Raw genomic sequence first — 24,696 nt, forward strand, 5'->3', positions numbered from 1 at the left:
AATTGTTTGTAGAATACAATACATACTTAAAATTAAATGCTTCAAAAACTATACGCAATAAACCGTAAATTTTGAAAATTGTGAAATGTGGAGTTTCAGACTTTGAGTAACTTGCCTTTCATTACTTTTTAAGGCACACTTTTCTTACCTACTACATATGAAGTATACACATAAGTGCTAAATGCCCATTAAATTTCAAATCAAAATATGGTGTGATTCAAAAGTTATGACATAATTAATTTTGCTCTCTTAAAAATTACATAAAAAATTCACTTGTTTTCATTATTTTTTTAAATTTAAACACCTATAATTCAAAAGTTACACAGCAAATTGACCTACATTTTTTTAAGGCTTCAAGTATACGTCAATGAATTATATCCAAAAGCAACCAGCTTGATATGCATAGGTTACAACAGTGAAAATAAAGCTAAATAAAACAAAGGTTACCTGTTTTTTAGATTTGCCCATATGAAGCAAATAAAATAACGTGGCGGTAACGCTGAGCATTTGGATAATCGGCCATCCATCTGAAAAGCACAAATGTATTTCAGAAAAGCATAACTGTATTCTAAAAATGTTTTCTGAAATACATTTGCGTTTTTATGAAAATAATTTGAACTTTTCTGAAATACAATTGTGTTTTTCTGAATTTCATTTGGCTTTTTCTGAAATACACTTGGCCTTTTCTGAAATACATTTGAGCTTTTCTGAAATACATTTGCCCTTTTCTGAAATACATTTGAGGGTTTCTGAAATACATTTGAGTTTTTCTGAAATTCATTTGGCCTTTTCTGAAATACATTTGTGTTTTTCTGAAATACTGCTGGAAAAGGCGTAGTCAAATTTTTAGGTTTTGAAAGATTTACGGCTACTCTTTCGGTAGGTTTTGGCCGAAAGTACTCGATCAAACTTGTAGCTACTCTTTTGAAAAGTTTCGGTCGGAAAGTGCTGTAATTGTTTCTTTTTTCCATGACAAAGTATTGCCGCGAAGGTAGAAAACGTAGCGTTCTTATAAAACTTATCAAAATTTTATAATAAATATATACAATTACGTATAAACATGCACAGATCCTTTGAATTAATATAATCATCTCTAAAATTATTATACTAGTTCTGGGGAATATTATAAAGAGTTCGATACGAGTTAGTGTCGATTACTTTTCTCCGATACATTTGCAGCATCGACACTTTTCTTCGATATTTTTAAAGAGAACTGGAATCGAGTATGTATATGGCGGTATCGGAACAACACTACATGAGGAGTTGTAGTGATCTCCGAAATAGCTGCTATAACTTTTACCGCTTAAACTTTGTTGCTTTTCCCATTTTTCCTTATAAACATAATCTTGGTACAAAGCTCAAAACAATACTAAAAATAAAATTTCGATCAGCTGTACTAACAACTTGCAAGTTTTGCTAGTTTGCGTTCGCGTACTTTTTTGGATATTTTAAAATTTGAGAGATAAGTTCAAATTTATTTTAAGCTCTCTTATGACCTACTGGATACGCGACAACGGCGAAATAATGCTTATCTTAGTAGGATTCATGAAATGTCGCAAAGTTGTTGCAAATGTCGCATTTGTTGCAAATGCTTCGAAATATAATTGTAAAAACTTTTATTTAACACTTACGCGCGGCATTAAAAAAAAAATTACATTTGAATCCGGCTTGTCATTAGTTTCGTTCTACTCATACTGGCTCATTTTTCACTTTTCATTTCCGTGTATTCACTATGTTTTCGTGCGAAACCCACGATACGGCTGAATGAGAGTATTTGGCGCGTACATTTCTTTTGCGAATATGGATCTATTGCTTCGAAGTAGTTTGAATTCATTGGCGTTGTACTTTCAGTGTCCGTAAAACATCAGAATTCAGCTTTAAGGCCTGTATGCAGTTCTCAAGAAAAGCAAAAATTGCAAACAAAATGACGTACAAGAAATGCCTAAGAAATTTTCTTGTGAAAAATTTTATTGAAGCAGTACGCAGTTCTTAAGAAATTTTCTACGCTTTCTACTACGGTTTTCCATTTTTTTATTGACTGTTTTCTTGAGAGCTGCATACCAGCCTTTATCCTGAACTTCGCCCGAAAAAAAAATCACCCGAAAACTTTTCATCCGCCCATAGTAAATGCATGGAAACCAAAAGTGAGAGTGAACCGTTTGGGGGGTAAATTAAACTCGTGATAAGGTTATGAAACATTGGGTCACGCAATCGCAATTTACAAAGATTGGCGATCAGCAGTGCACATGAAAATCCTCAGCAACGCGCCCAAGTTAATCAACAGCTTTGAGTGTTTGCGTCGCAAACTCATTGTTTAGGACTAGCCTAAACCAAACTTTGAAAGGGTGAACCACCCTATTGTGTAAGTGCACCCATATATATATATATATGTATATGTATACATATGTAAGCGATTATGCACATATACAGCGCTGCAGTACTATTTTCCCGCCAATAAATGTAACTAATTAGCCGAATTTCCCCTCAATATTATTCGCTGGTTGAGGGTTCGGCTAAACGAGTCAAAAATAGCGCAATTCATTCCATTTTTGTCACTATCAAGCACGGACGTCTTTCAGCCACCACCCTTCATCAAACACCACAAGGTAATATTGTAAAATATTCTCCGCAAACCAAACACTTTCAATAAAGACTTAGCAAGCATATTATTAATTCAAACAAACTTGACTTTTTTTCTTTCCATTAAATTAAACTTGGATGCCCTGCTGGAGTTGCATCACAAGTTGACAAGTTGACACTCATGCTCCTTAACAACTGAAATAAAAGCGGAATCCCGATCTGCATCGTACAGTGAGAAGAAGTACCGTGAATGCACAATTACTTCGACATGCCGCACCGTTGAGTATATCGAAAATGGCAATGGAAGATATGCCTCCTGACGACTTGAAAAACCATAATCTTCTTCTTCTTATTTGGCGCTGTAACCGCTTAAGCGATTTTGGCCGAGTCCAAAACAGCACGCCAGTCATTTCTCTTCTGTGCTAACTGACGCCAATTGAAAATGCCAAGTGAAGCCAAGTCCTTCTCCACCTGGTCTTTCCAACGCAGAGGAGGCCTTCCTCTTCCTCTGTTACCAGCATCGCGGCCCGCGTTGAATATTTTCAGAGCAGGAGCGTTTCTGTCCATCCGAACGACATGGCCAAGCCAGCGGAGCCGCTGAATTTTAATTGGCTGCACTATGTCTATATCGTTGTAAAGCTCATACAGCTCATCGTTAAATCGTCTGCGATATTCGCCATCACCAACGCGTAAAGGTCCGTAAATCTTTCGCAGAATCTTTCTCTCGAAAACTCCAAGAGCCGCCTCATCAGATGCTTTCATTGTCCATGCTTCCGCGCCATACACCAGCACAGGCATGATGAGTGACTTATAGAGTGTGATCTTTGTACGACGAGAGAGGACTTTACTTCTCCATTGCCTACTCAGCCCAAAGTAGCACTTGTTGGCAAGAGTGATTCTCCGTTGTATTTCAAGGCTGACATTATTATTGGTGTTAATGCTGGTTCCCAAATAAACGAAGTCGTCTACTTTTTCAAACTTGTAACTGTCAACAGTGACGTGGGTGCCAAGACGCGTATGCTCTGACTGTTTGTGTGCTGACAGGAGATACTTCGTTTTGTCCTCGTTCACCACCAGACCCATTCGCTTTGCTTCTCTATCCAATCCCGAGAAGGCAGAACAGACGTAGCCCTTGTTTTTACCGATGATATCGATGTCGTCGGCATACGCCAGCAATTGCACGCTCTTATAAAGTATTGTGCCTGAGCGGTTCAGTTCTGCGGCTCTTATTATCTTCTCCAACATAAGATTAAAGAAATCACACGAAAGGGAGTCCCCTTGTCTGAAACCTCGTTTGGTATCAAACGGCTCGGAGAGGTCCTTCCCTATTCTGACGGAGCTGGTGGTATTGCTCAACGTCATTTTACACAGCCGTATTAGTTTCGCGGGGATACCAAATTCAGACATCGCGGCATAAAGGCAACTTCTTTTCGTGCTGTCGAAAGCGGCTTTGAAATCGACAAATAGATGGTGTGTGTCGATCCTATTCTCGCGGGTCTTTTCCAAGATTTGGCGTATTGTGAATACCTGATCTATGGTGGATTTTCCAGGCCTAAAGCCACACTGATAAGGTCCAATCAGCTCGTTGACGGTGGGCTTCAGTCTTTCGCACAATACGCTCGATAAGACCTTGTAACCTATGCTTAGAAGGCTAATTCCGCGGTAGTTGGCGCGTATGGCGGGGTCGCCTTTCTTGTGGATTGGGCAGAGCACACTTAAATTCCAGTCGTCGGGCATGCGTTCATCTGACCATATTCTGCATACGAGCTGATGTGTGCACCGCCGTACTTGAATAGCTCGGCTGGCAGGCCGTCAGCTCCAGCAGCTTTGTTGTTTTTCAGCCGCGTAATCGCTATTCGTACCTCGTCATAGTCAGGCGGTGGGACAGCTACTCCATCATCATCGACTGGGGACTCGGGTTCGTCTTCCTCACTACTTTCAGCGCTGCTACCATTCAGTAGGTTATAAAAGTGTTCCCTCCACAATTTAAGTATATTCTGGACATCGGTCACTAGGTCGCCATTGTTGTTCTTACAGGAGTTCGCCCCGGTCTTGAAACCTTCCGTAAGTCGCCTAACCCTCTGGTAAAATTTTCGGGCGTTCTTCCTGTCGGCCAGCATCTCAAGCTCTTCGCACTCACGTATTTCGGCCTCTCTCTTATTGCGGCAAATACTTCTCGCTTCCTTCTTCAGTTCCCTATAACGGTCCCACATGGCTCGCGTTGCGCCCGATCGCAGCGTGGCCCTGTAGGTGGCATCTTTTTTCTCTGCGGCTTCTTGACATTCCTCATCGTACCAGTTGTTCTTTCGGGCTCGCTGAAATCCAACTACTTCTTCGGCGGCGGTACTTAATGATCGGGAAATGTGGTTCCACTGCTCGCGTACGTCGGATTGTTGAAGAGTCCTCTCAGAGAGCAGGTGTGTGAGTCGAGTGGCGAATAAATTGGCCGTCTGTTGTGATTGCAGCTTTTCGACGTTAAGCTTTCCTTGCATTGTTGGGCGCACATTTTTTGCTGCACAGAGGCGGGTGCGTATCTTGGCTACAACAAGATAGTGGTCCGAGTCGATGTTTGGCCCTCGGAGTGTACGTACGTTCAAAACGCTTGAAGCATGCCTTCCGTCTATCACAACATGATCGATTTGGTTTCTCGTTTTTCGATCTGGAGACAGCCATGTAGCTTGGTGGATGTTCTTATGCTGGAACCTAGTACTACATATTACCATATTTCGGGCCCCGGCGAAGTCGATCAGCCTCAGTCCGTTATCGGACATTTCGTCGTGGAGGTTGAATTTTCCGACAGTGGCGCCAAAGATCCCTTCCTTGCCCACCTTGGCATTAAAATCGCCAAGCACGATTTTGACATCGTGTCGGGGGCAGCGCTCATATGTACGTTCCAAGCGCTCATAGAAGAGATCCTTGGACGCCTCATCCTTCTCTTCCGTCGGGGCATGGGCGCAGATGAGCGAGATGTTGAAGAATCTAGCTTTGATGCGGATTGTGGCTAGACGTTCGTCCACCGGGGTGAACGCCAGTACTCGGCGACGGAGTCTCTCTCCTACCACGAATCCAACACCGAATTTGCGCTCCTTTACGTGGCAACTGTAGTAGACGTCGCAAGGCTTCACGCTTACTTTACCTTGCCCCGGCCATCGCATTTCTTGGATGGCGGTGATGTCAGCCTTTGTCTTCCCGAGGACATCAACCAGCCGGGCAGAGGCACTTTCCCCATTAAGGGTCCGGATATTCCAGGTGCATACCCTTAAATCATAGTCCTTTATATGTTTGCCGTGGTCGTCATCAGAAAAAGGGGGTCTCATCCGAGGCTGTTTGCTTCTTTTCATTGGGCGGGGTTTTAACGTGGCGGGACCCAAACCCAGCGCACGCGAAGTTTTACGCCTTCTCACTTTAGCTCGCTCCCAAACGGGTGTTTGGTTGCTACCCAGAGGATACGTGGATATAAATATCCGGACGTTGTGAGCTGCGATTTGAACCGTACGCACAAGAATCGCTTCTGGCCACTCCCAGGTGAATGGCAGTCAAAAGTTTTCCACTTCTGCGCACGGAACCATCCTCCAACCATAATCACAGCAGATAAATGTGCCACAGTAAGTTGGTTAAAATATTGTATGAATGTTGGGCGAGACGAAGTTCGCTGCGTACGCTAGTTAACTTTATTTTTCTGGAGTTGGTTATTAGTGTATTGTGGATGATGAATATTTCATAACTAGCGGCAGATTCGATAGAATCAATGTAAAGCCTGATATACAGTTCAATGCGAGCGTGAGCGTGAGCTTTTTATTTTGACCAATATCTTCGTTATTACTCAACTTTTTGCTATAGTTGAGACATGAAAAGATAAAGAATTAAAATATCTTTCAGAATTATAGAATAAAAACTAATTTAAAATGCATAATATGCTTTTTTTTCAAGCTCACACACATCTGTCAAAACTTGTCGTTCACATGCGAATGCTTTGCGTACGCACACAGTTGAGTGTGAGCGTCCATAAGAATACAAATGGAATTCTTTGCCTTTGCGAAAGTTCACGCTCACGCTCGCATTAAACTGTATATCAAGCTTAAGCATTGCTGTTAGTGCATATAATGAACTTGCCTCTGATATTTTGATATTTTGGGTCTTGGCGTTGAAGGGAAATCGTGGCAGTCGTTTTCTTGACGTAACATTGCATGCATCTTTTGCCAGAACGGTATTTGAAGAGCATATCGGTTTAGGAAGCAATCAGTTGTTCTGTCCGTGATCGTGGGCAGACCAGTTTCTGCGTATAAAATTTTCAACGGCGTAGTAGGGAACGCCCTTATATTCCTCCGTATTGCAACATAGAGGTAAGGTGTAGAAAGCTTTTTGATTGTAGACGCAGGGCAATGTAATACTTTAAGCTTGTGAAAAAGGATGCTAATTTGGTTGATCTTAAGAAAATTAATTTTAAATTAGGAGTTTCGGACTCATGTTACGATAAGGTTATTAAAGTAAATATCTGGCCAGCCAATGTAAAGGTTCGTATAACTCAACAAGACCTAGGAATGTTCGATATTTAAGAAAGTATCCATATCATGAATCGATTTAATTCATTGCATGTAAAATCGATATGGCGATATATCGGTCTGAACAACATCGATATCGGAAAAATCGATGTTGAAAATCGTACTCCCAACTGAATAGAATATTAGACCGGCCTATCAACTCACCTAATTGTGTTATTTCCATCTTGTGTATTTCCTGAATATTAAAACGGCATGCCGGTCGACTGTATGGTCAAATAGGGAATAAAACAAGACTAACAGGCATGTTCTGAAATTCGAAAATTTGAAATCGACTCGATTTCGATAATTTTTTCGAAGGTTTTTAACCAAAAAATTTAAAAGTCTAGCATTAAAATTATGTATTTCATATCGTTGCTACTTCTTTTACGGTTTTCAATTAGAATATTCACTCTTTTCATCAGATATAATTATAAAATATTTGGCAAATCGAGTCGATTTCGAATTTCAGAACATGCCTGAATAAGTCTAAAACGGCGTTTCCACGACAACCGAATGACATGGTTCGCTCTCTCAATTACGAACGGCGAATCAACCAGTTTACACGACACATTCTTGATTCACTTTGCAACTCTGCTTCTTGATCTCTGCTTTTGTTTATTGTTTAACTAGATCGTCCTCACCCGCTTCGCTGAGTGTATGAAATTTTTGCGTGCTAGATTGGGTAAAATCTATTTCAAGAAAAGTCAATTCACAAACAGGAGGTTTAAAATTTGTTTAACCATTTTCAAAATATTTTCAAACTATAACTTTCTTAAACTTCTCACGTGTCATACTTTTTCAACTCAATTGAGATTTTAAACAGATGGGAACCTTTTACATGTAGTTTTGAAATTAAGCCCTTTTAAAATCATTTTAATTGATTCCCATATTGAAATAATTCATTTAAATTATTGAATAGTTTGAATTTAACCTTTTAAACGGTTTGCAACCTTTTTAAACCTCTTTCGTCTAACACTCATATTGTGACACATATTCAAAACCATTTCGATTCATGCCAATCTATACCAATATATGTATGTACATTTTGAAAGGCGTTTTTTGTGTTCGCAAAGCTCGAGAACGGCCGAACTGATTTTGTTTAAATTCCTAACACCAGATTCAGACGTCCCAAGGATTATTATAGGCTAAAATAATGTTCGATATTTAGAGTGGGCGTGGAACCTCCCAAAAAACCGAATTTTTCATACCGAATATCTATGGAAATGTTCATGGTAGAGTACTGGAACTTGGTGTGGAGATGTATGAAATCGATCTTATACTCATGGAGAAAAACGGGCTATTTGAAAAGAGGGCGTAGCGCCGTACAAACGTGTATATAATTCATCTGTATGTGTGTTTGTGAGTGAAATCCTCCTAAATGCTCGGACGGATTTTAACGAAGTTTTTTGTGTGTTTTTGAGTAACTCTCTGGATAGTGTAGATTCGCAAATTCACCCGCCAGTTGGCACTGGAGCTAAGTTATTACTAAAAATCTTATTGATGATCCACTTTGGCTAATATTTAAAATATGTATTGGTAACGGTAAAGGCAATACTATAGCAAAGAGCTGCCACGTGGCGCTGGAGTGATTACGAATAATGGCCAAGTTAGAACAGGTGCCGTGAGTGTCAGAATAAATAAACCACCGTTGCACCATTGAGTATATCGAATTTTTAACCGACTTCCAAAAAAGGAGAGGTTATCAGTTCGTCGGAATATTTTCTTTTTGTATGTATGTTACCGCATAACTTTGGATCACGTCAACCGATTTCAATAATTCTTTTTGCATCGGAAAGGTAGTGTCTGAGAGGTGGTTCCATGCTAATTTAGTTTAGATCCGATCATTGGATCATGAATTATATATAGATATATTTATTTTTTAAGTAGGTTTTTTTTGCTAAAAATTACTTGTTATGTGTTACGATTGGCACAATGTATGTGATTTTTTGCCAGTATTGTTATGCCTTAAAGCTTCATTCGTAGGGTTGAGTTGTGCAAGGGTAAATCTCAAATCACCACCGATAAATCAACCTCCAAAATCATCGCGCGCTTTTTACTGTAATAAATTCCAGAAAAAAAAGTTTATTTTCACTTAAATTGCTTTACTGAAACTTACTTTTAAGGTATTTCGTCTGAAATAAGTCTATGAATATTGGATATATATACACATATATACGCATCCATTTTGAAATTGCCACCAACTATACGATAAAGTTTCTTGGACATATTTACCATAGAACCGGATCATTGTTGGCGCCAAGGAGTGAGCGGAAATGTTCTTCAAATTTATTTCGTTGTGAGATTAACCGTTCTATGAAATATTAGAGAATTTCAAGAACTTCATCATGGACATAACGCTTTCGTTAGGTTATTTAAGGCAGAAAACGACCACCAAATCATAATCTTAGCCGATGAGCGCGCCAATGGAAATCGTAAACGTGAATTGTTGGTGAAAATGTTGGACCAAAAAGTTTCAAAAAAAAAAAAAATTTGTGCGGGACGAAGTTCGCCGGGTCTGCTAGAATTATAATATTTCATTTAAGTTGAATTTTCAAAAAGGTGGCAACCCTTGTGAAAGACTTCAATATTATTAAAAACTTTAAAACTAAAGGTTTCTTAACAATATTTTGTTTGACAACCATATTTTAATTCTTCATATGGCTTGCGTATAATTATTTTAAATTTTATTTTTCAAACAGGTGGCAAGCCTTTTCAAAATATATTAAACTACAGCCTTTTAAGCCTCTTGACATCCATTTTTTGTTTAAGATAATTTTCAAATAAATAACTCCCTTAATTGAAGTTGAATTAGATTTTTTAAAAGGTGGCAGCCCTCATCCATGAGTAGATAATGATTTTATATATCTCCATGCCAAGTTCCTGTAATCTACCAAAAATATTTCCTGAGAAATACAGTGTGAAAAATTCCGTTTGTATGGGAGGTGCCACGCCCTCTTGCCTAATCGAGATTAAATTTATCCTATATTTTAAGTTGGGCTAAATAACAGCAGTGTACAAAATTTCATGATGATCGGTTGAATAGTTGAAGCGTGAAAGCATAGCAAACAAACAAACTCACTTTCGGATTTACATATGATATTAGTAAGGAAGTAAAGATGTATTGTTTATTGTGCATTTCAACGATGGAGAAAAAATTTGTAGTGGCTAATTAGCTAAATCAATAGTTTTAACGAATCTAGCTATTTTTTCAATGTTTGTGCTGGTGGGGATATGTGTGGTCTATGTGTTTTGACAGCCGTTATCGATAAAAATTAGAGAAGACAACGATTTGTTCTTGATTCGCATGGTGACTGGATCTGAATCACCTACGAATGAAGTGATTCGCTCTCAAAATGTTGTATGGCGAATTACGTGATTCGGTTCGGAATGGGAGAGCGAATGTCGTGGAAACATCGTTTAGCGGTGGCAACGAGTTAAGATCCGTATACACCATGCAAGCGGTTTGTCAAACTTAATATCTACATAAATCACATAAGCTGCTGGTTCAGTCTACTTTCGAATTTTCCCATAGACTTTTTTGTAGATGAAAAATGAATTTCAACATAAATATCGATATTGCGGGTAAAGTATCCATGTCTTCGATATATCGATCTGGGAATATCGATTCGAAAAATCGATTATCGCACCACGAAATATTGATATTCAGAATAATCGATACGATATCGAACATTCCTAACAAGACCGTTAACTAGAGCTGCAAAACTATCGATGGTACTATCGATAGTATCGATGGTTTTTATTTTCCAGAACTATCGATGGTTTTGCGTCACTATCGATGGTCAATCGCACCGGTTTAATTTATACTGGATGGATCATTCATATTCTTGAGAATATTTTTCCCCACTTTCCTTTTTATACCCGAGCGCACTTGTGCACAAGGGTATTATAACTTTGTTCACATAATGGTTGTTTGTAACAGGAAAAAGGAATCGAGATAGATATAGACAAATGTATACATAAATGATCAGAATGAAAAGAGAAATCGATTAAGCGGTGACTATCTGTCCGTCCGTCCGTCTGTGCACACGATAACTCGAGTAAAAATTGAGATATCTTAACGAAACTTGGTATGTGCACTTCTTTCGGGCATAGGACAGATGGTATTTAAAATGGGCAAAATCGGACAATAACCACGCCTACCTCCCATATAACGGTAATTTTCAGAAATACGAAAACTGCGATATTTTAGTAACTACTGAAGATTATTCACTCAAAATTGATATTTTCAATAATTTTTAGATGAAAAATAAAAATTTATACATTTTTGGGAAGTGGGCGTAGCCAGCCCACTTATGGATACATGTGTATAACTTGGTAACCGCTGCACCAATTTCTTCCAAAATTGGCACAGTTGTTAGTCTTGCTACAGCATACCAAAATCGGACAATAACCACGCCTACCTCCCATATAACGGTAATTTGGAGAAATACGAAATCTTCGATAAATCAATAAATATTAAAGCTAATTTACTCAAAATTGATGCTTGCAACATTTCTTTACCAAGAAATACGTTTATGATAAAATCTTGGAAAATGGGTGTGGCACCGCCCACTTATGATCACATATATGTATCTCGGTAACCGTTATACCAATTTGTACCAAACTCGGTACGATTATTGTGCTTGCCACATAGAAGCAAAACGTTGAAAAATATTGGAATCGGATTCAAATTACGACCACTTTTCATATAACGGAAAATTTCAGAAATGCTTGAAACTTCAATATTTCGAAATTTAAGGACGCTAATTTACTCAAAATTTATACGCACCGGCTTGCGGTAGCTTTCGCAAGGGTGAAAATCATGTACTTAGTACCTGCGCCGGGTATTTAATGTTCGGCTCCGCCCGAACTTAGACTTTCTTACTTGTTATTTATGTATATATTTGCTCTCTCGCCTATATGGAAAGGAAATTTAAATAAAGTTTTTTTAATGCTTTGGCAAATAAGATATATAATACATAGGAGCAAAAAAAAGAAACTTGAGACAACATGAGTCATGTAAAGCATTCGTGAATTCGTATTAACGTAATTACCGGGTTTTAATAAAGTTCTTAACCATATCTGGTAAAACTTTTGTCCGCACAACACCACGGCTGCAGCTGATATTTGTTTATTTTTGCATAATTTTCTCGGTATTCGTCATTCGAATTTTGAGTGAACATAAATATGTCGGGCCAGAGAAAGAGTGCGCGCAATGTTCCCTCTCCCCTGCAATTTCCCGCCCAAAACCTGCAAGTCAGGGGAGTAAGCAGTCCTACAACGGCAAGTTCATTTGAGAGGCTTGAAGCAAAGTTAGAAGCGTACATGGCAAACATACTGGCAAATATGAAAGAAAGTGAAGAGCGAGTATTGCAAAAAATGGGTGAAGTATCGGCTGAACTAACTAACTTTAACCTAGCTATGATAACTATGGAGGAGAGAGTGAGTACGCTAAATGCAGATGAAAGCAGTGACATGAATAAGTTGAGTTAACACTTGGATGAGGTGGAAAATGCACTGGTGTCAGCGGACGTAATTATGTATAATGTTCCGCAGGTAGCCGAAGAAAATTTAACTTCGTTGTTTACTCAACTATGCGAGTCGATCAACCTACATCCACTTCCAATTCGCTCTACTTTTCGTATGCGTCCCAGTAGCAAAAGCGCCAATAACACAAACCCCTCTCCAATCACTGTAAAACTAAATTCTGCTTATGATCGCTCTCGTTTGTTCGTAGCAGTTGCTCGATTTCTCAAATCTAGCCGAAAGGCATTAACTCGCCGCAATATTGGAATTGATTCTGATGAAAAGATATTTGTTCATGAATGCTTGACAAAAAAGAACCGTGAGCTTATGCGACTGGGTACTCAGCTAAAAAGACAAACGCGGCTGGTGAGTGTATTCTCAATACGGGGACAAATTTACGCAAAAAAACATGCCGGCAGTGAAGGAGTAAAAGTTCTTAATCGTGAGAGCGTCTAGCAGCTGCCACTTAATAGCATATGTTTTATTATTTTAGTTAATATTGAAACTTTGTACGATTTGTTTTTGTTTTTGTACTTACTTTTGTTTTTATACTTATTTTTATAATAGCCATGACAGATTCTATCCTCTTCTTATTTCACATCTACCCCATTTCTTCCCTTTCCTTATATTTGTACTCTGCAGCTGACTGTTTCGCAAGCCTCCCAAACTGTGTTCCATATGACTAGTACCTTGTGTAGATACACTAACAGTGATAATATTAGGCTAGCTCTGAAACTTACGTGCGAACATAATAATGGGTTCAATATTTGCCACTTTAATGCTCGAAGTTTATCGACTGATAAACTTGAATATTTAAACTTTTTGTTACGGGAGATAAATATTGATGTGGTCTGTATAACTGAGACATGGTTCAAACCTTGTATTGCTAACTCTGCTTATGCTCTTTGTGATTTTTCTCTGTTAAGGAATGATAGGTCCCCTGGTCATAGAGGGGGGTGGCATTGCCATTTATTTCAAATCCAGTCTTAAATGTAAAGTCGTTCATAAATCTGTCTGCCCTGAAACAATTGAAAGTCTTTTTGTAGAGTTTAGTGATAATGTTCAAAGGTGTCTTGCAATATGTGTCTATAATCCCCATAGGTCTAATGACTTTACCACTATTTTTACAAAAATATCTGAACTGTCCTTGAGCTATGTAAATGTCCTCGTCTGTGGTGATTTTAATGTCGATCTTCTCCTGGATAATGTTAAATGTAGGCAATTACTAAAAAACTTTACCAATTGTGGATTAACTGTCGCAAACGAATTTGCAACACGTTTTGCTCCTCACTGTAAGCCAAGCATGTTAGATCTCTTTGGTGTAAGCGATGTAGACCAATTTTCCTTAGTGGAACTAGTATTTTTATCTTTTAATATTGAATTTAATAAAGAATTGTCAGTTACCAACCTGACGTTCAGAGATTTTAAATGTATTGATAAAATAGCACTGAGTGACGAAAGTATATCACTGGAATGGAACTCTTGCTGGTTTGGATGATAAATTAGATCAATTTAATAAACTGGTAAAATACTTGTGTGATAAATATGTCCCTCTACGTACTATAAAAGTGAATAATTATAAGAGACCGTGGTTCACTAAGCACATTCTTAATCTTATTAAGGATCGAAGTAAGGCCTATAAATAATGGAAGCAATATCCTTCAGACGAGCGTTGGAATGCATATAAAAATTTGAGAAATAAAGTAGCTAAAGAAATACGTTACAGTAAAAGAGTCTATCTGGAATATAAGTTTGATACAAAATTACCCTCCAGAACATTGTGGAAAAATTTGAAATCTATGGGAGTCTGTAATAAAGATTCAAAACCTTGCGGTCTTGGTGCGGATGAGATGAACCATTATTTCATTGGCGCCAATAATAAACTTACGAATTCGCACTCGTTCAGTTTTAATCAAAATTTGGTTTGCAAACCCTCATGTGAATTTTCTTTTAATACGGCCAGTGAGGAGGATGTTGTAAAGAATATTTTTGATATCAAGTCAAATGCTACTGGTATAGATGGTATCAGTCTATGTTTCCTTAAGCTGATTATCCCTTCCATTCTCCCGACACTTACACATATCTTTAATTTTGCTTTAAAATCATCCTCCTTTCCAAACCTTTGGAAGATTGCAAATATTATTCCTGTTCCCAAAGGCGAGTCTTGTGACTCTCCTGAAAACTATAGGCCTATTAGAATTTTACCTGTTTTAGCCAAAGTTGTAGAAAAATTTATTTCGTCCCAGATAGTTCTACATTTGAATAATCATAACTCGTTGAGTGAGGTCCAATCTGGTTTTCGGTCAAGTCACAGTTGTTCTACAGCGGTTTTGAAGGTAATGGAAGATATTCGTCCTGCTTATGATGACAAACTACTCACTATCCTGGTGCTATTAGATTTTTCTAAAGCCTTTGATACCGTAAAGCATGACATTCTTCTTGCAAAATTGAAGTACTATTTTGGTTTCAACTCTACTTCGCTTAAGTTTATGGAAGCGTATTTATCAAACAGGTACCAACAAGTGCAATGTGGAGAAACAATTTCGTGTCGCAGGAAAATTAATTTCGGTGTACCGCAAGGCTCAATCCTGGGTCCTATACTCTTTAGTATATTTATAAATGATTTTGTTCACTGCTGTCAAAATGCTTATATTCACCTGTATGCCGATGATACACAGATCTACTACTCGCGACCTATTGGACTTGGGAAAGACCTTGTGTTTCGGTTAAATGAAGATCTAAGGAGAATAGAGATCTGGGCCGAAACAAATAGCCTCTGCTTAAATGCTGCCAAAACGCAGGTTATATCTATATCACCTCATTCTTTTGATCTGAGTTGTCTATCGCCAATTATATTGGGGCAAACTGAGTTAAAGTTTCGACATGTTGTGACTAATCTGGGCTTTAAAATTAATTCTCCTCTGACTTGCACAGATCATATCAACCACTGTATCTCTAGAATATACTTTATTTTAAGAAACCTTTGGCATACATGATATTGCCTACCAAATAATACAAAATTGAAGCTAGTTCAGTCACTTATCGTTCCCCATATCGCGTATTGTGAAACAGTGTATGGAAATCTTGATTATGAATCGAAGAATAAATTAAAAGGAGCTTTAAATATATCATATATCGTTGTTCAGTGTAAATATTCTCGGTTATAGCATCGAAAGTTACTTAATTTATCGCAATATTTTATTCCTATTCAAACTGATCAGAAACCGCAAACCATTATACCTGTACCGTAAATTAAAATTTGTTCAATCGTCTCGTACCTGTAATATTGTTGTCCCTAAATACCAAACATTAATAGCCTCAAGATTATTTTTTGTTAGTGCTATCAGAATATGGAATTCACTACCAAATTCAATAAAATGTGTAAGTTCGATTCAATGCTTCAAAACAGCAGTTGCAAATCTACTCAAAAATTAACTATAAACTTCCCATCCTCTGTCTTTTCAAGTTTTCTGTCTGTCTTCTATCCCTTAGTGTTAGTTATAATATAGCCAGAATGATAAGTAGTTCATATACTTATATTATTGTCTTAGCTTAAGTTTAATCTTGTAATTGAAATTTTTGTTATTAGTACGCTTAAAGACTTCGAGTTTTACTGTACTTACAAAGTAAATAAATGATTGATTGATATATTACCAATCGCTAAAATTATCAAAGGTGTCATCTTTGTCTAAAATAAAGGCACGAAAAAGTGGCATAAGGTTAAAATAATTTTAATTTCAATATAAAAGAAAATGCAAAGTTTTCAATGACACACATACATATGTATTTTTATTTAGGTTGGTGATGTAGACGGGTTATAATTGACAGAATGGATAAATTCGTGCAATCTGCTAAAAGTAAGAGTACATTAATTGTGTAGTACGTAGCGTAATTCTTTTATTAAATATTTGTATTTTTGTACAGCATCCCGTGAAGATACCTCGATAAATATTGATTCTTGTAGCGAATCCGATTCTGAAAGAAAACGTTTTAAAAGAAAGAGAGTAGGCTCATCCAACGTGTGGAAATTTTTTGAGCCATCAAAAGACAAGAAATTGGCGAAATGTCTCCACTGTGGCCGAGAGTACAAAACTAGTGGTAATACTACCAACCTGTCGGATCATTTGAATCGCGCTCATCCTACCCTCAATAACTGTGTAAAGCCGATTAACACCATATGAGCACATTTTAGTAAGTCTGAAAATTACGACCAAATTTCGACGCGTAAAAAAGAACTTGATGTATCATAAATGAAAATGGTCGCATTAGATGTGCAGCCCTTTCAAATTGTTGAAGATGTAGGTTTCCGAAATTTTGTTAAATGTTTAGATCCCCGATACGTGTTGCCTAGTCGAACAACTCTACAAAATGTGTTGTTAAAGAACATGTACAGTGATGCTAAAATCAAATTACAAGAAATTTTAAATACGGTGGAACATTGCGCAATAACGACCGATTGTTGGACGTTCCGGGAAAATGTTGGTTACTTAACCGTCACATGCCACTTTGTTACGGAAAAAATGAAATTACAGACAGCGGTATTATCGACCACAACTTTATTAACAACCACAAATCATTCCGCTGACAATATCGCGAATTCGTTACGCAATGTTTTATCGGAGTGGGGCGTTCTGGAAAAAGTAACTTAAATTGTGACGGATAATGCGGCAAGCATGATTAAAGCTTGCGAGCTACTTCAAAAACGACACCTACCGTGTTTTGCGCATTCTTTAAACTTAATTATTCTGGATGCTTTATCACAAGAAAACATAAAACCCGTGATAATGAAGTGTGAGCATATCGTTGGTTATTTTAAAAGCAGCACAATTGCTTATGAAAAGTTTAAAGAGACGCAGAATGATACAGTTTGCTCCAACGCGATGGAATAGTGCGTACCTAATGATTAAAAGAATAATAGAGACAAAAGATTATATTTCTAATGTTCTACTTGCAACTCCAAAAGCTCCACAGACTATTACTGCAGACGAAATAGAAACTTTGAAAGATTTGGTTGAATTATTTGGTCCATTTCATGAAGCTACTGTACAAGCATCAGCGAGTGATTCTGTTACAATATCATTAATAATACACTTACGTGTGGCCTTTACCATAAATTAAATGATTTGCAAACTAAAATGAAAACGACAGAAGGTTACAATACATGCACTTATGTAATTCGACGACTGAGAGTTAGATTAATTCACTACGAAAACCGAACAGTTAAAAAATGGGCACCATTTTAGATGCAAGGTTCAAGAAAGAAGGTTTATCAAGTAACACGGCAGATAGTGCAGTCAAAGCATTAGAAGATGAAATAGCAAGTTTAGGCAGGGCCGAATCATCTTCACATTATTATGAAGAACCGTCAACATCACCTAATGTACAACTTCAACCTGAACAATCGCTTTTTAAATTTATAAACAACAAGGTTGCGGAAAGAAAAAAATCCAAAAGGGTAGATGCAGTCATAACTCTTCGGCAATACCTTAATAAGCCGAACGCGTTTCATGACATTGATCCTTTAACCTATTTAAAGGTACTACATTTTATTAAATTTAATCTTTTGTTTTTAATAATTCTTTTGTTTATACAGCAACGCAAGTGACATGGAGGCTATAAAAACTTTAGCCATACGCTACTTTTGTATTCCAGCTACCTCAACGGAGTCCGAAAGAATTTTTAGTAAAGCTGGAATCCTTATATCAGACAGGAGGACTGCTTTGAAGCCCAAAAATTCCGACATGATTTTGTTTTTGAACAAAAACCAGTGGGTTATGGAATGATCTCACTTAATTCATTTAACTTTTTTCAAAGAGACCTAAATACTATGTGAGTTTTTATTTTTTTTATATATCTAAATTAACTGTGAGGCAGTTAAAAAACTTGTTCAATACGTCACACGTAATTAAAATTAGAGACGTAAAAAATTGTTATTATTGAAAAGTCGAAACTATCGTCGATGTATCGATAGTTTTAGAAAAAACCATCGAAACTATCGATGGTCAGACTATCGATAGTTTTGCAGCTCTACCGTTAACAGAATTTAAGAGTACTGAAGTTTGTTCTTATATCTTATAGTCTACTACCAAAATGTTTCTGGGCTTAGGACTAAATCTAAGTCCCTGTATGAATTAAGTTCACCTTTGTATTATGACGTTTTTGCCCTCGTTCAGACCTGGCTAACGGCTGATTTTTACGACAACGAATTTTTCGATTCAAATCTCTACAACGTGTATCGTAAAGATCGAGATTCGCTTAAAACTGGAGTGTCCAGAGGGGGAGGTCTATTAATTGCTGTTTATAGAAAATATTGTTCGTCGATTCTTTCGTTGCATGATGGGGACTCGCTCTTGGATCAACTATCTGTGTCCGTGACTGGTACTTTACACTCATATTATGATTCTATTATATCTTTGTAATGTTGGCTGGACGACTGGACGACTGGACGATAGTTTGGCTTTATTTCCCAATAACGTTAGCGGATTCTCTGAAACATATGTTGTTGACAATCTACTAAGCTTAAATCTCAGTCAGATAAATAACTTAAAAAATAAAATTACCAGAATTTTTGACCTAGTATTTTTAAGCGAAAACTTGAACTTTTCTTTAAATGAATGCCTCGACACTCTGCCGCGTTGTAGTTTACACCTTGTTCCTCTGGTTCTGCAACAGGAGTTTTACGAATTCAAAAATGTTAATTCAGATACCTATTCCTCAAATTATAGTTTTAGGAACTGTAGCTTTCATACAATTAGTAATGAAATTTCTAGGGTAGACTGGGACTCCGTTTTTGTAGAGCAGGATGTTGCAGATTCTTTCATTACTTTCAGAAATAAAATTATTGAAATCTTCAAGAGACATATCCCGCTAAAGAAAAAGAACTGCCATAAGATTCCGTGGTTTACTAAGGAATTGAAGAAAATTAAGAACTTAAGGAACAGAGTTTTTTGAAAATAGCCGTTTTTTACACGCATATACATCTACGCTTAACGCGTAGAAAACCATAATCAACAATTTCCATTTCAAAACAAGTAATTTTGATTTTATCAACAACTATTCATAAGCACACATAAAGTTTGCCGCTTACAGCTACATACAATTTTTAATGCGTGTAAAAAACACGCCTTACATAAGCGTTCAAATTCGCCGCAACATAAGGCAAAATATCTGTGCTATGCGAATAAATTTAAATCTCTGAGTAAGACCCTACATAGAAATTATGTTGCCGGATTTGAAAGTGCATCAAACTGAACCCTAAAGCTTTAAGGGATTATGTTAGTTCCAACGCGAATTCATACAAGGTGGTGTTACCAGAGCATCTACACTGAGAAAAAGGATTAGTTTCGACAACTAAAGATATTTAGTTCCCGAATTTTGACAATATTTGGGAACTGTGACCAAGGATTGGGAACTATTACCATGGGTTGGTAATTATAACTAAATATATTAAAGCTTCTAATATTCATTTAGGTTGTTCCAAATCGTTAATTTAGTTGAAGGATTTCGTAAATACTAATAAATATTTTTAGAAGCATATTTTTACAAATTCCATTCAACTTAACGTATGGTTCATAAAAAGATGTCATTAAGCTCTGCTAATACAGATAAGCTTTCTTTTAACACATGGTTTAGTCATAGTTACCAAATCTTAGTTGAGGCAACCACGATTTGGTTTGAGAGCGGAACATATTCATGCTTGTGAGCCACCCCTAAATAATGCTCAGCGCTCTCTGAGCACATGTGTGTTTCACATACGAAGAGCGCCAGCTAAGCAATGCACACCAGTGATGAAATTGATGGTACAATTGTACTTGTTTGGTACATTTTTGAAGCCAAAAGTACATTGGTACTACATTGACATTTTTGATACATTTTTGTCAAGCTACGTTACTGCACTGCAATTATGTCGAAATACCACACTCTATTTACTTGGAGTTTTGAATTTTTGTGCATAAAAATATATACATATTTTTCTACCTTAGACAGAGAATATAAGAATAATAGCGAGTAAAATTGAGGGAAGACTAAAATATCAGAAAAAGTTAGTTTTCTAACAAATATTTTTGATACCACATAATGACGCTTTCAAAAATAAAAGAATCTCCTCCAAGCACCCTTCCTTGTTTCACAAAAATCAAGTAGATATAGTCATGATAAAAACATAGCAAGGTAGAACCGTTCTCTCATTTTGTCGGCCATGATTTTTTTTTTGAAGTTTGCCAGCACTTTAAAATCATATAAAATTGAAAATAAAAAATTGAAATTGTTCGAAATTGTTGTTGCTTGAGATTGAAAATAAAAATGTGTGTGTGAGTTTGTGAGTAAATTTAAAAATTAAAATGTTTGGAAACGTCAATAATTTTAAAAGTAATTCTCAGCGGTTCGACCTTACTATATTTTTATCATGGATATAGTTACAAATGTGTCTTTAAAATTATCCCATTTTCGTTTTAACGATCAACTGACAAATTCGGTCAGAACCTTTCAGCATTATTATCTATTTTGGTATATTTCTCAATATTTTGCGTAAATTCCGTCCAACAAATTTTTTCATCCACAATAGAATAATTTTATATGGTAGCCATAGTTGACGCACGGAAATTAGAAAATTAGAGATTAATAGTAGATTAACTAAACTAAACTTTTCTTCCTTTCTTTTGTTTATTCACGAACACATGTTGTGGTCAGCAGACATTTACTTGTCAGTTTTCGTAGGTAAAATTTTTTCCAGCAGAAATTGGCAGATCTCAGTGTCATTTTACGTTCTCGCTTTCCTCCACTTTGCAAGATTTTAGGTAAAGTGTGTTTGCATTGTTCAACTTTGCGTTCAACATTTGCGTTCAACTCAGCGCAGGGTTGCACGAAAAAAGTTGAATGGCTAAAAATATCAAAATATGAAAAAATACCAAAATATTCGCCATAAAAAGGTGTTTGCATTGTTCAACTTTGCATTTAACTTTTGGTTGAACGGCCTTTCAACTAATCGCTTTCTACAAAGTTGGTCGCCAGCCAACATTTAGCTATTCAACTTTTTTTTCGTGCAACCCTGCGTTGAGTTGAACGCAAATGTTGAACGCAAAGTTGAACAATGCAAACACTGCTGTACGAGAACACTGCTATTAACTTGTTTATTTCTATAAAAGGAAATATTTTGCAAAATATTTTTGTAAAACTTCCATTCCGTTAAATGCAACGGTTTTATTTTTAATTTTTGTATTACTAGCACTTAATAAGTATAACTTGTATGCTTTTCTTCATTACCTTGGCGTTTTGGTGGCCTTTTCAAACAATTGATTTGCACTTATGTTTTCCATCTTCGAAACGCGATGTTTTATATCATGATTTTTATACAGAAAATCTAAAAACATATGTATATGTAACTATGTATGTATGGTCTTTTAAATGTTGGTACTTTTTCGGCTATTTAGTACACTTTCTGTGGCCTTTGGTACAAAATTAAAAAATCTCATCTCATCCCTGATGCACACAGTCCCACTTATTGAATCGTTTGAATGCGCTAGTATGCCGATCATTGCATAAAAACGATTAAATAAATGAGACTGTGTGCGTGGAAATCATTGCTCCGCTACCGCTGTTCGTATATGAGTGAAACACAAGAATGATAGAATACAAGATTGCGCCAATGAGAGAGGATTTTTGAGCGTAATTTTTGCGTGACGTCATCTTGGTGCAATTGCGAGAGAGAAATGCCAAAACGCATATAAAAATATGTAAACAATGCAGAAAAATGTGTTAATTTTAATATTACATGGCCCAATTTTGCAGGAATAAAAAAATATACAAAGATTGATTAATTAGGAACACGTAGCAATAACTTTGGACATGTAGCCCTTTAGGTAAGTACGATTTTTAGCACATGAAAAAATGGATGTATTAAGTGTTTGCAATTTCATGTTGACCAAACGGAAGGTGTGCCGCAAAGTGAATTTTTGGACTCGCCATTCTAAAAAGCCATGCAGAGTGCATATTTATATTTGTGGACGGTAGCAAACCACCATAAACTCCACAGCTTTTATTTGATGACTTTTGTACCATTTCCGAGAGGATGCATGCGTGTGGCTTCTTTGGAAATAAATATTCTATGCAGCGCGGTAAGATGCCGCTTGAATTAGCGCCTGGCGGCCTTATCCACTGGTGCATTAGCTCATACCAGCACTAAAAATATTATTTTCAATATCTTCACTAGTAAAGTGCTTCATACACACATAGCTCGATTTGGTGTTTAATGCATCTCCTCGCCGTCATAACTGCTTCCACTTTTTCGCCAGATTTCCGTCCGTAGGAAACGAAAAAAAACTCATATGGCACGCTTTCCTTTTGTTTTCACTATTACACTTTGCCACGGCACACTTCATTTTGCTTTGTGATGTTTAAATAATTGTTTAAAACCACGCAGAAATATTAACGCACATATATTAAAATTGTATCTGGTTTTTTCGTATGCACACAATCAACAATTGCACCAAGATGACGTCACGAACACCTGATTCTGTCAAAATCAAAAAGAGCGGATTAGCGGCACCGCGATTGGCGCAATCTCTATTTCTCTCAATCGTGGGTGAAACTGAAACTTTTTTTCAATAATAAACGGTTAGCTGATTCACGTCTACAGCAAGTTCACAAAATTTTTTGAAAACTTGTATCAACCAAAGCATTGTTTACATTTGCTCAACAATGATTTTATTCAACTATCAATATTGTCCACTCAATGTAGTCGTTTTTTAATTATTAACAAATATACATTTGTCCCAACTAGATGTCTCAAGTAAATTGCAGACTTTCGTGAACTAGATATTTATTTCGCCATATCCAACTATGCCACTTGGTCATTATAACCAAATTTTGGTTATTATGACTAAACCTTTTTCTGAGTGTATACGGAGAGCTCATGACCAAAAAGCCCATCATTCTTCAGATCGATTGAAATTTTGTGTGAGCTTAGCTTGTTAATATATAAATCGAGTTCCGGAGGGCTGGCTGCTGAACAGCGGTCTTGATTATGCGTTTTTATCTACTAAAGATGTCAATAAAAACCGATTATTCGACGTAATTCATATGACTTCAAATTTGGATAGATTTTTATCTAAAGTATATAGAAAAAGAGTTCAAGTTTGCCGGCCAATTCTTATGGCCTTAAAGTACATCCAGCCCATGTTGAAAGTGCACTGCTGCAAGTATAACTGCCGTCCGTAAATTGGCGGGTTAAGCGCCAAACAACTGCAAAAATCCTCATGCCCGTACAATTTGTATGGAACATCCCACAATAACGCGGCGCTAGCGCCGAGCAAATGGAATTTAAATTTTTGACAGGGCGTTTCGTGTTGAAGTTGGATGCAGAAGACGGAAACCAAGAGAAAGGACAAAAAACTGAAAGCGGAAACAAGAATAAAAACGCGAGGAAATGAGAAAACCTCAAAAATTACGCAGCGTTGATTTGGGGATAGCGCGCGCTGACACTCGTTGACAATGGAAAATGCAACGCTTAGCGCTCCAATTTAGGGACGCCAGTAAGCCAACATACTTCAGACGAGGTGTCCTATTCTGATCACGTTTGCCGTTTTGGTCCAAATGGGCCAAATTTGGTCAATTTCTTTTCGTTTGGTCCATTGGTTCAATTCTTTTTAAAATGGTCAGTTTCACAAGCCTTTGGTTAGGTTATTATGACCATTTCACTTTATGCAATTTCGCGTTTTAAATTTTTTCTATTTATTTGGTGAATATTCCGTCCTATGTTGAATATCGTCATCGTCAGTGAAAGTGACGATACGGCCATGTTACTGATGCGCTGACGATAGTCGACGATGACGATGACGATATTCTGCATAGTGCCGATTGACAGCACCTGCTAAAAGTGTGAACTCGCCTTGCCACTGATCTACAAATATGGCATGGCTAATCATCTGTTGGGCCCTCTGCCCGCGCATCTAACTAACGCACTACTTTCTTACCGGGAACCTGCTGGAGGGAAGCTGGCTACTCCTAAGAGGTCTTCGCTGAGGGGGCACCAGGAGTCCGGCGGTCTTTTATT

The 24,696-nt window shown here is 37.1% G+C and overlaps 2 protein-coding genes across 2 annotated transcripts in view; one reads left to right on the top strand and one right to left on the bottom strand.

The window, feature by feature from the left end:
- LOC118753074 (serpin B10-like) overlaps positions 1-24,696 on the bottom strand; it is a 176,882-nt gene that overhangs the window by 32,699 nt on the left and 119,487 nt on the right. The window lies entirely within an intron of this gene.
- On the top strand, positions 17,605-18,354 carry LOC118746572. The gene is made up of 2 exons (XM_036480418.1): positions 17,605-18,183; positions 18,241-18,354. Exons 1-2 carry the CDS (start codon positions 17,875-17,877, stop codon positions 18,250-18,252), a joined length of 321 nt encoding a protein of 106 aa, XP_036336311.1. The 5' UTR covers positions 17,605-17,874; the 3' UTR covers positions 18,253-18,354.

The sequence above is a fragment of the Rhagoletis pomonella genome, unplaced genomic scaffold (assembly GCF_013731165.1).
Source record: "Rhagoletis pomonella isolate Grant_MI unplaced genomic scaffold, Rhpom_1.0 Rhpom_scaffold_00001, whole genome shotgun sequence".
NCBI classification, from domain to species: Eukaryota; Metazoa; Arthropoda; class Insecta; order Diptera; family Tephritidae; genus Rhagoletis; species Rhagoletis pomonella.